General features: G+C 37.2%; 1 protein-coding gene across 3 annotated transcripts in view; it reads left to right on the top strand.

Moving 5' to 3' along the window:
* Nucleotides 1–12,280, top strand: part of trx (histone lysine N-methyltransferase trithorax) — a 96,253-nt gene that overhangs the window by 71,947 nt on the left and 12,026 nt on the right. For all 3 annotated transcript variants that reach the window (XM_083125302.1, XM_083125301.1, XM_083125300.1), the window contains exon 12: nt 6,186–11,057. In XM_083125302.1, coding sequence (XP_082981428.1) covers nt 6,186–11,057 — 4,872 coding nt within the window. The remainder of the gene's footprint in view (nt 1–6,185; nt 11,058–12,280) is intronic.

Here is a 12,280-nt window from a genome sequence, read left to right as displayed (position 1 = left end):
CCAAGGTAAAATAGTCCCCTGTTCGGATCTCCAGGTGTGGACTACTTTGGGAGGTCCCTGGACTAAGGATAAGATCCTCAATAGGAATAAGGATATTAAATTAGGCACCTGGAATGTTCTGAGCCTTTACCGGCCTGGGGCATTTCAGTGTACAGTTAATGAGATAGTTAAGTATAAATTAGATGTAGTAGCTGTCTAGGAAGTTAGGTGGCCAGGAGAAGGGAATTGCAAAACTAAAAATTATACTTTTTTCTATGGTGGTACTGAAAATCATAATTTTGGAACAGGCTTTTTCATAAATAATAGAATTATCTCTGCTCTTAAAACAGTAGAATTTATTAATGATAGGATATCATATGCAGTTTTACAGGGTAGGTGGTGTAAAATTATTTTAATAAACATACATGCACCAACGGAAGATAAAGATGATAATACTAAAGATTATATTTATACAGAGTTAGAACAGGTCTTTGATAAATTTTCTCAGTATGATATGAAAATTCTGTTAGGTGACTGTAATGCACAGATTGGCAAAGAAGAGACATTTAAACCCACGATTGGTAAAGAAGTCTTCATGAATTAAGTAATGATAATGGTATAAGATTGATTACTTTTGCAACCTCAAAGAATTTAATTGTGAAAAGTACCACTTTTAAACTTAAAGATATCCATAAATATACCTGGTCTTCTCCAGATGGTAAAACTCATAATCAGATAGATCATATTCTCATTGATAAGAGAAGGCACACTAGTATAATTGACGTTCGTACACATAGAGGTGCTGACTGTGCCAGTGACCATTATTTAGTAATTGCTAAATTAAGAGAAAGACTCTCAATGATAAATCATAAGCAACAAAATCTAAAAGTTCTAAAATTTGATACAGGAAAGTTTACTGATGAAAGAATTAAGAAAGATTACCAAATTAAACTGTCAAATAGATTTGATGTTTTGCAGGATTTAAATGATGATGAAAATATAAATGAAACAGACGTAAATAAGAATTGGGAGCACATACGTAATGCAATAGAATCAGCAGCTAAAGAAAGTATAGGATACCATAAACCAAGAAAAAGTAAGCCATGGTTTGATAAGGAATGTCATAATCTAATAGAAATAAGAAATCAGGCTAGACTTAGGTGGTTAAATAACTCTGATGATACAAATCTAAACAATTATAATAGAATAAAGCGAGAAGTTAACCGCACGTTTAGAAGTAAAAAAAAGAGATTACTTGAAAAGCAAAATTAACGAAATTGAAACAAACAGCAAAAATAAAAATATCAGATATTTATATAAAGGTGTAAATGAGTTTAGAAAGGGGTGGCAACCTAAAGTAAACTTGATAAAAGATAAAGACGGTGATTTTCTAGCTGACCCAAGCGATATTCTAAATAGATGGAAGAACTACTTTAATGACCTTTTAAATGTCCATGTAGGAGATAAATCAGAAGTAAATGAAGTCCACACAGCAGAACCTTTAGTTCCAGAACCTAACTTGACTGAAGTTAAAGATGCTATTAAAAGACTAAAGAATAACAAAGCACCAGGGATTGATTTAATACCAGCTGAGTTAATTAAATATGCTGGAAATTCATTAATATGTCAAATTCATAAATTAATTTGTTTAATATGGAATAAAGAAGAAATCCCTCAACAGTGGAAAGAATCCATAATTGTTCCTGTGTTTAAAAAAGGTGATAAAATGAACTGCAATAATTACCGTGGAATTTCTCTACTCTCAACAACATATAAAATATTATCTAACATTCTTTTAACAAGACTAACCCCATATGCTAATGAAATTATAGGTGATTATCAATGTGGATTTAAACGTAACAGATCAACTACAGATCAAATTTTTCACATCAGACAGACACTTGAAAAGAAAGTGGGAATATAATAAAAATGTCCATCAGCTATTCATTGATTTCAAAAAAGCATATGATTCAGTCAAAAGAGATAAATTATATAATATATTAGTAGAGTTTGGAATACCTAAGAAGCTTGTTAGTATGATAAAAATATGCACCAGTGAAACAAAGTAAAATTCGTGTGGGTATTAATATGTCTGACAAATTTACAATTCATGATGGGTTAAAACAAGGAGATGCATTATCTCCATTGCTCTTTAATTTTGCCTTAGAATATGCTGTTAGGAAGGTAAAAGAAACTAAAGAAGGACTAAAATTAAATGGTGTGACTCAGTTGTTAGCATATGCAGATGATGTAGACTTACTGGGGGATGATGTGAATACAATTAAGAATAATGCTAAAATATTTTTCAAAACTGCTAAAGAGATAGGTTTGGAAGTTAACAAAGAGAAAACTAAATATATGCTTACAGGCCGAAACCAAGTGTTAGGTAATAATCAAAATCTCTTTATTGATAACAACTCGTTTGAACCAGTTTCCAAATTCAAATACTTAGGAGTAATATTAACAAATGAAAATTATATTAAAGAGGAAATAAAAAGTAGGCTTAATTCAGGAAATGCATGTTACTTCTCTCTTCATAAACTTTTGTCTTCTCGTTTAATATCTAAGAAAGTAAAAGTTAAAATATACAAAACAGTAATTTTGCCTGTAGTATTATATGGATGTGAAACTTGGTCCCTTACATTGAAAGAGGAACATAAATTGAGAGTATTTGAAAATAAGATCCTTAGGAAAATCTTTGGACCTAAAAGGGATGAGGAGACAGGTGAGTGGAGAAGATTACATAATTTAGAACTACATAATTTGTATTCATGTCCAGATATTATTAGAATAACTAAATCAAGAAGACTTAGGTGGGCAGGCCATGTGGCACGAATGGGAGAGGAAAGAGGAGTTTACAGGATTCTTGTTGGGAAACCTGATGGTAAGAGACCTGTAGGAAGACCAAGACGAAGATGGAGGGACAACGTTGAGATGGACCTAAGGGAAATCAGTAGGGATGGAAAAGAGTATATAGAACTTGCTCAAGATAGGGAAAGAGACATGTGTTGCTGCAGCCATGAACCTTCAGGTTTAAGAAGGCTAGGGAGTTAGTTTAGTTAGTTAGTTAGCCTTTAGTACCCTCCTGTAACCCAACTCTCGTATGTGTTGTGTCTCATCCACTATCATAGCCAACAACATGTTCTCTGAGTGACAGAAGAACATGTTTCTATCAATCAAAGGATCAATGATTCTTTTAATGTCGTCTGGCAAATGTCTCGTTGTTTGAACAACCTTAAAGATATTTCACTGATATCTCTTAATATCGAACCAGACAGGAGCATATATGTTCACAATGTAGTTTACAAGCATCTTGAGTTCGTGTGTAGGACTTGTTTGGGAAATGAACAACCTTAAGACTCTGTTTGCACATTCAGCCATCGGGAGTGACTAAGAGGTCCAAGATCTCTTACAGCCAGATCTGGAGCACATTGTCCTGTCTGGATTGCTCTGTCTATATCCAGAAGGTACTGTTGATCTTTACTAAGGTCAGTTTTATTTACATTGATTTCATCTAATTCAATTGCTTCGAAATATATAATGGGTAATTTTTCACAATCAGGAAGTTGTTTACAGATTTTCCCAGACAATGACGTGGGTCCTGTCCAAGTATTCAAATAAATGTCTTAATGGTAGCTCTTGGAAGTGAAGTAAGCAAATGAACCACTGCAATGGGTGCTGTATTTTAACATCTATGTTGCAGATAACACCATTTTTCACCCTGTGTTTGTTGCTGTGCCATCACAACCAGTCCGCTTCCAGTTCATTAATGTCAATATCATTTTCTTCCAGGTACTTAAGGATGCACTTGGCTATTTCACTACCGGTTCCACTCGCTGGTGTGAAAGATAGAATTATATTTTCTCCCATCAAAGTATATATTCCCTTTCTTACTATGGGCCGGTCCTCGTTTGAGGCACATAGTGGTTCGAATCCCATTTTAACCTGTAGGTCCAGTCCCGATTAGCCTTACTGTGCAAACACATTCGAACAGGATTGCAAACATAAGTAACACACAATGGTTATCTTATTTATTACATTTACGAGTAGTAAAATGCTGCGCATATTTGTAAAGCGGTAAAATCCTGATTTTTCACGAAAGTTCGAAAATGTTAGCCCTAATGCGCAAACTCAAAATTAAGCGTGTGATTTTTCAAAATATTTTTTCTATTATCACGCATCAAAAATGAAGTACTTAGATGCTATTAAAATCCAAGAAACGTTACTTGTATATTTTGAGCGTAAAGGTAAAATTTGGTGTTTTTGTCATTTCTTCCAAACTTTAGGCCCTTTGCGCAAACTGAAGATCCAACGTATGATTTTTTTCAATATTTTTCCGTTGATTAGCATGCAAATACGCAACTTTTGATATTTTCGACCCACCTTACTACATACTCTTATCGTCAGCAATAATGGTATAACTGCATGCTGTCAGTTTCACAGTACTTCACTTTGATATACTGTACTGAAGCAGAAATCCCATTGATAATGTAAGGAAATATGACACTTTCTTTTGTACAATTCAGTTGTTTCATTTATATGCAAGAGTTAAGTTGTTTGCTTTACAGAAAAGAGAGAAGTAGCTTTATGCATCGAAAAATGAGTCTGCACTCATGGTTCTTGCCAGCAGAGGGTTCCAAACCTCGGTGAAAATATCAATATATAATACCGAGAATGTATAAGGAGACTGATAAATTACAAATTGTATTTCTTAATCAATCACTATTCACTCTTATCTCATTTAGTCGTAACTTAAAAAATAATCAAGTATTTTATTTTAAACTTACTGCGTAAGATAAAATTCCGTAATCCTTCCCTAGCTTGTGAATTGTAATAATTTTCCAAATTCACTATTTTGCTGTTTGAATTCAAATCATAGAGAATAGAGAAATTAAGTCAATTTCATAGAAAATAATATTGGTACTTAACAAATCCATACCTGGATCTGTATGAGTTTATTATTTCCATTTGCAAAAACATTGATTTAGTTTAGTTTGTAATTGTCAGGGAAAAATGTAAGTTTTGTCCTGGGAAAGTCAGGGAATTTAATTTCTGCTTGTTTGTAGCCACCCTGTTTAAATTTTATGCTTATAAAAATAGTTACACTTTACACAAAATTCTGAAATTTAAATTTATCTGTTTTATGCAGTTTGATATTTTTGATATATTTTCTATGCCGATCTTGTAAGCATCCTTTAGGATTAGGGCTAGGATTTTCATGACTTAGCATATATTTTTGGTATGACTTAGCATATATTTTTGGTAAGGGTGATGTGTTGGTATATGTGTAGTATGTCTCCACATTGGTGTAGTATGTCTCCACATTTGAAGAATGTAGGTGTGATATGCATGTATGTTTCAAGTTCTTCATTTGTGTATATTTTCTCCACTTTACTTTCTTGTTAACCACGTTAGGTAAGGTTAGGTAAAGGAAACCAAAAAACAAGATGTGTATGTTTTATTTACCTAACTTAACTTAACCTAACCTACTGTGGGTCACCATGATGTATCGAGAAAAAATATGTGGAGACATACTGCTGTGATTAAATGTGGAGACTACACCTATAACTGATGTGTTACCAAAATGTATAGAAATTCATTTTACAAAGAAAGTAATTAAGTTAAGGTTCTTTTTAAGGGCATTTCTACGTGATAGAGCATATTTTTTATAGATTTTCTGCCATGTTCAGCATATTTTGCTATTCCAAGGAATATACAGCCATTTTCGAACTGGATGCATTCTTACTCCCATGTTCATTGAAGTTGTTGAATTTTTTACAATTATACGTCCCAGTTTATTTCCTGAAAAATGGTGAAAACCAGTCTATTTTTCCAATGGAATGAAATCAGAAAATGGACTTTGGGCCAAAATAACTGTGAGCAAATATTTGCTTCAATTTCTTGAAAGTATAGATCATTGTTTATTTTCTTCAAAATTATGAGAACTAATTCTTACCTTCCTTTCCTATTACAGTGCAGTGCACAAAATGAACTTTACCCCAAAACATCTGAGTGCATAGCATATGTTAAATATTGATGTTTGGAACAGTTCAGTTGTAAGGGCATATTTTTCATTATAGTGCATATTTTGGTGATTTTTAGGTCATAGAAATCTTAACCCTATATATAACCGTTCACCTCTCCAAACAAAAAAGAAGTGTAGTGTGCATCTGTAACTAATATTTTGTGTATTTTTTCTGAAACAGATCTTGCTGTGTGAGCCCTCCGGCTGCATGGTGGCTGGCTGTGGAGGCAGAAATGAAAGGAGGTTACCTTGCTGTATTGAAGACTCTTGGAAAGCACCAGAAAGCCCGTTGTCTTGTTAGACGTGGCCAGAGGAAAGGCGATGCACAAGAAGATGCAACTAGAAAGAGTGAAAATGAAGTTGGCAGCAGAACATTGGTGTCAAGTGATCCCTGTCTAGACCAACCCAAAGTGTGTCATCCTCCTCATGGAAGTGACAGTGAACTAGTTTGTGATAGTAAACTTGAAAGGTCTGATGAAAGCTGTGATAAATTGAAGCACCTACGAGAAAAGTACAATATTAAAGATTGTCGTGTTGTAATGAAGAACTGTGAAAACAAGCATGTTTCTTCAAAGGAGAAAGATCAGAGTGAACATTTGTGTAGCAAGGACCATAAGAATAACCAAACGGATGTTGTGAGTGGGAACAGCATCTCCTGTGATGATGAGCCGCTAGTCCCAAGTGAACCTCCGTCTGTGGTATCGGATGCTAGTGTACATAGTGAGTGCTGTGATGCTTCTGGATATCCTAGTCTGAACAAATACTACCTTAATATGGAGAGGGAGAACAAGCGACCCAACAGCCTCCTCTCTATAAAAAGGAAGGTGAATGCAGATGAATACAATTCTCTTCTTGAATTTCATCATGATGTGCAACATCTCATCAACGCATGCAGGGATGATGATGAAATAAACGAGTTGATTTGTGTGTACCAACAGAGCTTGCAAGAAGTGTTTCCGTGGTTCGATGCAGAGCATGCTAGAGTGTTTAATTGTTGGTTTGAGGGTTCTGTGTGCAAACCACCACACGACGATCATTTCTATGCTATGGCAGATGGCCTGGTAGAAAGTGAAAAGCAGATTCAGAAAAGTACGCAGTCAGCTTGCGCAGAGCCAGTGTATATACCTAATGATTACGGCAGCTACGTCGATGAGAATGTCAAAGATACAAGATTCTGTGCTTTTTGTAAATGCGTTGGTGATGGTTTGCCATCTCAGACAGGTCGTTTAATATACTGTGGTCAGAATGAGTGGGTTCACGTTAACTGTGCTTTGTGGTCGGCAGAGGTATTTGAGGAAATTGATGGCTCCTTGCAGAATGTCCACAGTGCAGTTTCCAGAGGAAGACAAATCAGGTGCTCCGAATGCAGGGAGAAAGGAGCAAGTATAGGGTGCTGCTCCCGAAGCTGTCCTGAGACCTATCACTTTTCGTGCGCTCAACAAGCAGACTGTGTCTTCATGGAAGATAAGCGAGTGTTCTGCAGCAGCCATGCACGTGAAGTGAGCGGTAAGCCAGTAAATGACGACTTCAGCATTAATAGAGCAATATATGTAGAATTGGATAGAAAGAAGAAGAAGTTTACAGAGATTCCAAAAGTCAGATTCATGGTGGGATCTTTAATTGTTGAAAGCATAGGAGAAATGGTGATGGAGTGTGATGATCCGGATACTATTGTTTCAGTTAAATTTGAAGCAAGTAGATTGTTCTGGTCATGCCTGCAGCCCTGGAAAATTGTCAAATATTACTTTCGAACTAGTGTTTTTCTTCCCAAGCCATCACCTGTGGAAGAGGGCATTCATCTCACTGTTGATCATACGTTGGATAAAAATGTAGTGAGTCGAAAGTTGAATGAAATGTCCCGTTGGCACAGACAGCTGTCAATGAAAGAAGATTCCAAGGAAGAAAATATTTGTTCCCCATTGACATCTGTGCCTCAAGAATCAAGAGACAACAGTCCACTAAGAGAACAAGACATCTTTTCCACCAAAATTATAGTGATGAATGGTGACTTGTCAGGTGATCTACAGAGTAATGACAATCTCTTAGCTTCTGACATAAAAGAATCTCTATTTAGTGAAGTTCCTACTGAAGTACTAGATGACGTGTCGATGCAAGATATTCTTGACACATTGTTTGATTCTGAGGAAATCATATCGGAATCGACTTTGCCTCAGCAGTCTCAGCCTATTGGTGATCTGAATCCTAAACAGGATGACAATGCTGTAGAAACTTGGGGCAACAAAATTGTAGATGTGGGCAAGAGTAGACTTACAAGGGAACTGCAACACAATTTTCTATCTCGAGAAACAAATGCTGAAGCTTGTTTTGGAAATCAGGAGTATTTGGATGTTTCTTTGAGAACTGGTGATGCTAGTCATGTGGAAAAGTCATATAATATTGTAAAAGATACTAGTGTGAACAAATTTTCAGCCAGTTGCACAGATGTTGACCTAAAGACCTGTTTTAGAAGTGAAAATATCTGTAAGTCTAATGTGGTGATGCCAATTTCTAACCCAAGTGACATGCCATCAAAATTAGATGGATCGGAGAGTTCAAAGCATGTTGGTAAACGAAAATTATCACGTGGTTCCAAGTGTAAGCTTGAAGATGATAGTACTGTATACAGGGACATTAACTTCAACCCAAATTCCTTACATACATTACAGGAACTATTATGGGCAGATGATATTCCTGTAACAATAACTAAAATAGGAACTGCAGACAATAAAGAGAAATGGAACAGTGTGGATCAGCTGAGACCCAAAGCCATCAGTGATGATTTATCTCACTTTAATGATTATTCGTCAAGAAAGAAATGGAACAACGGACACACAGAACATAAAGAAAAAGGGAAGGAAAATAAAAAGCTTCTGTGGAATGGGGCTTCAGGATTTGGAATAAGCTCGTGTCGAATTGTTCAGGTTGACGGAACTGTTGATTCTTCCAGCACAGAATCCGAAGGTAGCCCCAAGCATTGCTATGATGATGATGATGACAGTTTCCCTGTGTCCAATCTAGCAGAACGAATAAAAGTGCAAAGTTTGGCTCGCAGTGAACCATGCAATGAGGGGCCTGTAAAATGCAATAAATGCCATCGAACTTACCGTACAAAGGAAAGTTTTGATAAACACATTTCAAATTGTAATAATTTTGAGTTTTATATATCAAGCGATACAGACTCAATATCGAGCGAAGAGGAATGCAGCGAAAAGATGAAAGAGATGAATAGTACAAAGTGTCCACAAAGCAAGCCAGCAGCCAGCCAGAACGTTGCAGTGAACAAAAGCCTTCCTAAAGTTAACAGGAAGTTGTCTTCCACAACCACATCGCAGCCCTCCACAAAATCTCAGGAACGGAATGGAAGAAAATACAGAAGAATAGACGCTAGTAAGAAAGTCGATGCAAATAGTGGGGCAAAGAATGAGAACATTCAATCTAAACCTTTGTTCCAAAGTAATACACCAACGATTGTTATGCAGCAAGTTCAGTCACCAAATTTAGTGCCTGCATTCATGGAAACTTTCCAGCAACAAACAGGACATTCTCTGCAATATATAGCCACAGTGGAACCACAGCAACTGATCCCTAGTTTCCAGTTGCAACCACTCCAAGTTGTTCCGGGTATTGGAATCACTTCAACACAAACGCAGACGTTAGTTATTCAGCAGGCTCCTACGATACCATGCGGCATAGTGGCTCCAGATCAGCTGGTGCTCAACCCTCCATCAACGTTTGGAGTTTGCGGCGAGACAAACATGCAGAACGGTTTATATATGCCATGCGGAAATAGCCAACCGTTGTATTATAGAGTTGATGATGTTATTTCTTCTAGTCGTGTTATATCTGTCGTAAGCGATGTAGGTGGAATTAGCAGAGTCCAACCTCAGATTGGACATTACGAAACAAAAGTTTCCAGTACGTCATTTTCTAGTGCTGGAAACATGCGCATGCAGCAAGAAAATGTACAATGTTCATGGACAAATGGCATGCAACCATTAACTGTCCCAGTGCAAAACCAATGTACAATAACAGAGGTTGTGCCAGCTCCAGTTTGTAACGTTAGTATAACTGAATGCCCAGCGGAAGAAGTAAAACATATTTCTAATAATAGTAGAAGTGGCTGTGTACAGAATAATGTAAGCTTGAATGCTGGAAGCAAAGATATTAGAAAGGAGAATAGTAAGACGGTTGCTAATTCAGTGGCCAAGTTTGTTGAAGAAAGGAAGGTGCCCCAAACAGTAAAGGAGAATAAGTGCAAAGCCGAAAGTATAGTTGCTAACGAGAAGGAAAATGACTGTTCGGTTAGGTTTGATAGACTTCAAAAAGGCGACGTCCCGAAAATAAACAGTGTGCCATTTGTAAACAACTTGAAAAGTCAAAAGAAAGTCTGTGACATTTCATCAGAGAAGCCCATTGATTCTTCACCTGTCCATGCTTTAAAAATACGAACAAAGGATAATGACAAGGTAGAGAAGGAAACCAATGTAGTTGTAGTGCCTCTCGTTTCCAACGATGTTTCCCTGGACGTAGTAAGTGAACAAGAAGTTGAAGTTAAGGGCATTGGGACAGAAAAGAAAGAGAAGGTTGTGAACCGTAGCATTAAAAGTTCAAACAGCACTGCAAAAAACAATAACATAATGTATGAGGTTTATTCCCAAGAGGGATTTTCCTGTAAGTCTTCGTCAATTTCAGAAGTGTGGCAGAAAGTATTTGAGGCTGTTCAGGATGCTCGTACTTCACATAACATGACACCATTACCCTTGAACCCATTTGGTGTGTCTGGATTGCAGATGTTGGGGTTGAAAAACAATGGGTTGAAGTTTATTCTTGAACAGCTGCCTGGTGTGAGGAAATGCTTCAAGTACAAACCCAGGTACCATAAACCAGAAGGAAAACTCTATGACTCTATTGTGAGTGAAAATAAGTCAGGATGTGCTAGGACTGAACCTTTTCATTCACGGGCTCCGTACGACATGTTTAGTTGGCTTGCTTCAAGACACAGAAGACCGCCACAGCTAACACCGCCTCAGGATGGGGAGGCAATGGGGAATAGGTAAGTTTTTTTTTGTTTTTAACACATTAGGCTCATCCATGTTGTTTTGTGTTGTACATGAAAGTTCCAAAAAGTTCATATAATTCATGTTGGGGTGGAATGTAATAAATACACATAACCAAATTACTAATTTTTCCGTGAGACTTACTTTTCGTAAGGGTCCTGTTTTTTCTTCCACATTTTATAGCATGTCATCATCATCATCTTCCGCAGTTTCCTGCCTCTGGCTGGCTCGACATAAAAAAAGTCAAGCGCCTCCATTTTCTTCTGGTCTTCCACCACTCCTCTCTTTCCACGGTGTTCCAATCTTGTCCTCTTCCCCTAACACTCACCACTATCTACTCTTTCCACCAACATCTTGGTCTCCCCTTTGCCCTTACTCCCACTCCTTTTGCATTGCTAGCTCTTACTGGTAGTCTTTCTGCATCCATCCTCTTCATGTTTCCATATCATTTGTGCCTGATCTATTCTGTCCTGGAGCTTCACCCCCCCCCCCCCCCTCCACTGTCTGTTGTGTGTCCTCATTCCTTATTCTATCCCTTCTAGTCTTCCCCAATATACTCCTTAAAAATTTCATCTTCACTGCCTGCATCTTTCTTTTGTCTCTGTCATTGACCAAGTCTCCGTTCCATACATAATTATTGGTACATAGTATGTGTTATACGAGGGGGTATCAAAAAGTTTTGCCTGTTGAGTTTTTTTTTTTTTTTTTTTTTTTTTTTGTTTAATAATGGAAAGATTGAAACCATGAACATACATATAGTTTCCCTGAAGTGTCCTCTACTCAGAGTTTCCCTTCCACACAGTTGCCATCACGTTCGATGCATTTGTGTCTGTGTTTTATCCAGCCCTCAAAACCAGTTTCGAAAAATTCCACAGAACAGTCCCTGCCCCACTGTTCAGAGCTGTTTTAACCTCCTGTAGGTCATCGAATCTCATGACACGAAGCACAGACTTAGCTCAGACTTTATGGTATCCCAAACTCTTCATCATTGCATTTGCTGACTCGTAAAACATGTACACTGCAACTGAAATTTCCTGGATGGTGATTCGTCTATCCTCTCGAATGAGCTCATCATTCCTCTGGCTGTTGTCGTCGGTCAAGGACGTTGATGGCCTGCCATTCCTTGTCATGTCCACACTTTCGGGTTCTCCCACTTTGAACTTAACTACTTAAGTCTGAGCTAAGTCTGTGCTTCATGGCATGAGATTTGATGACCTAC

This window comes from Lepisma saccharinum, chromosome 7 (assembly GCF_977018435.1).
Source record: "Lepisma saccharinum chromosome 7, izLepSacc3.1, whole genome shotgun sequence".
Classification (NCBI taxonomy): Eukaryota; Metazoa; Arthropoda; class Insecta; order Zygentoma; family Lepismatidae; genus Lepisma; species Lepisma saccharinum.
This window is presented reverse-complemented; position numbering and strand designations above follow the sequence as displayed.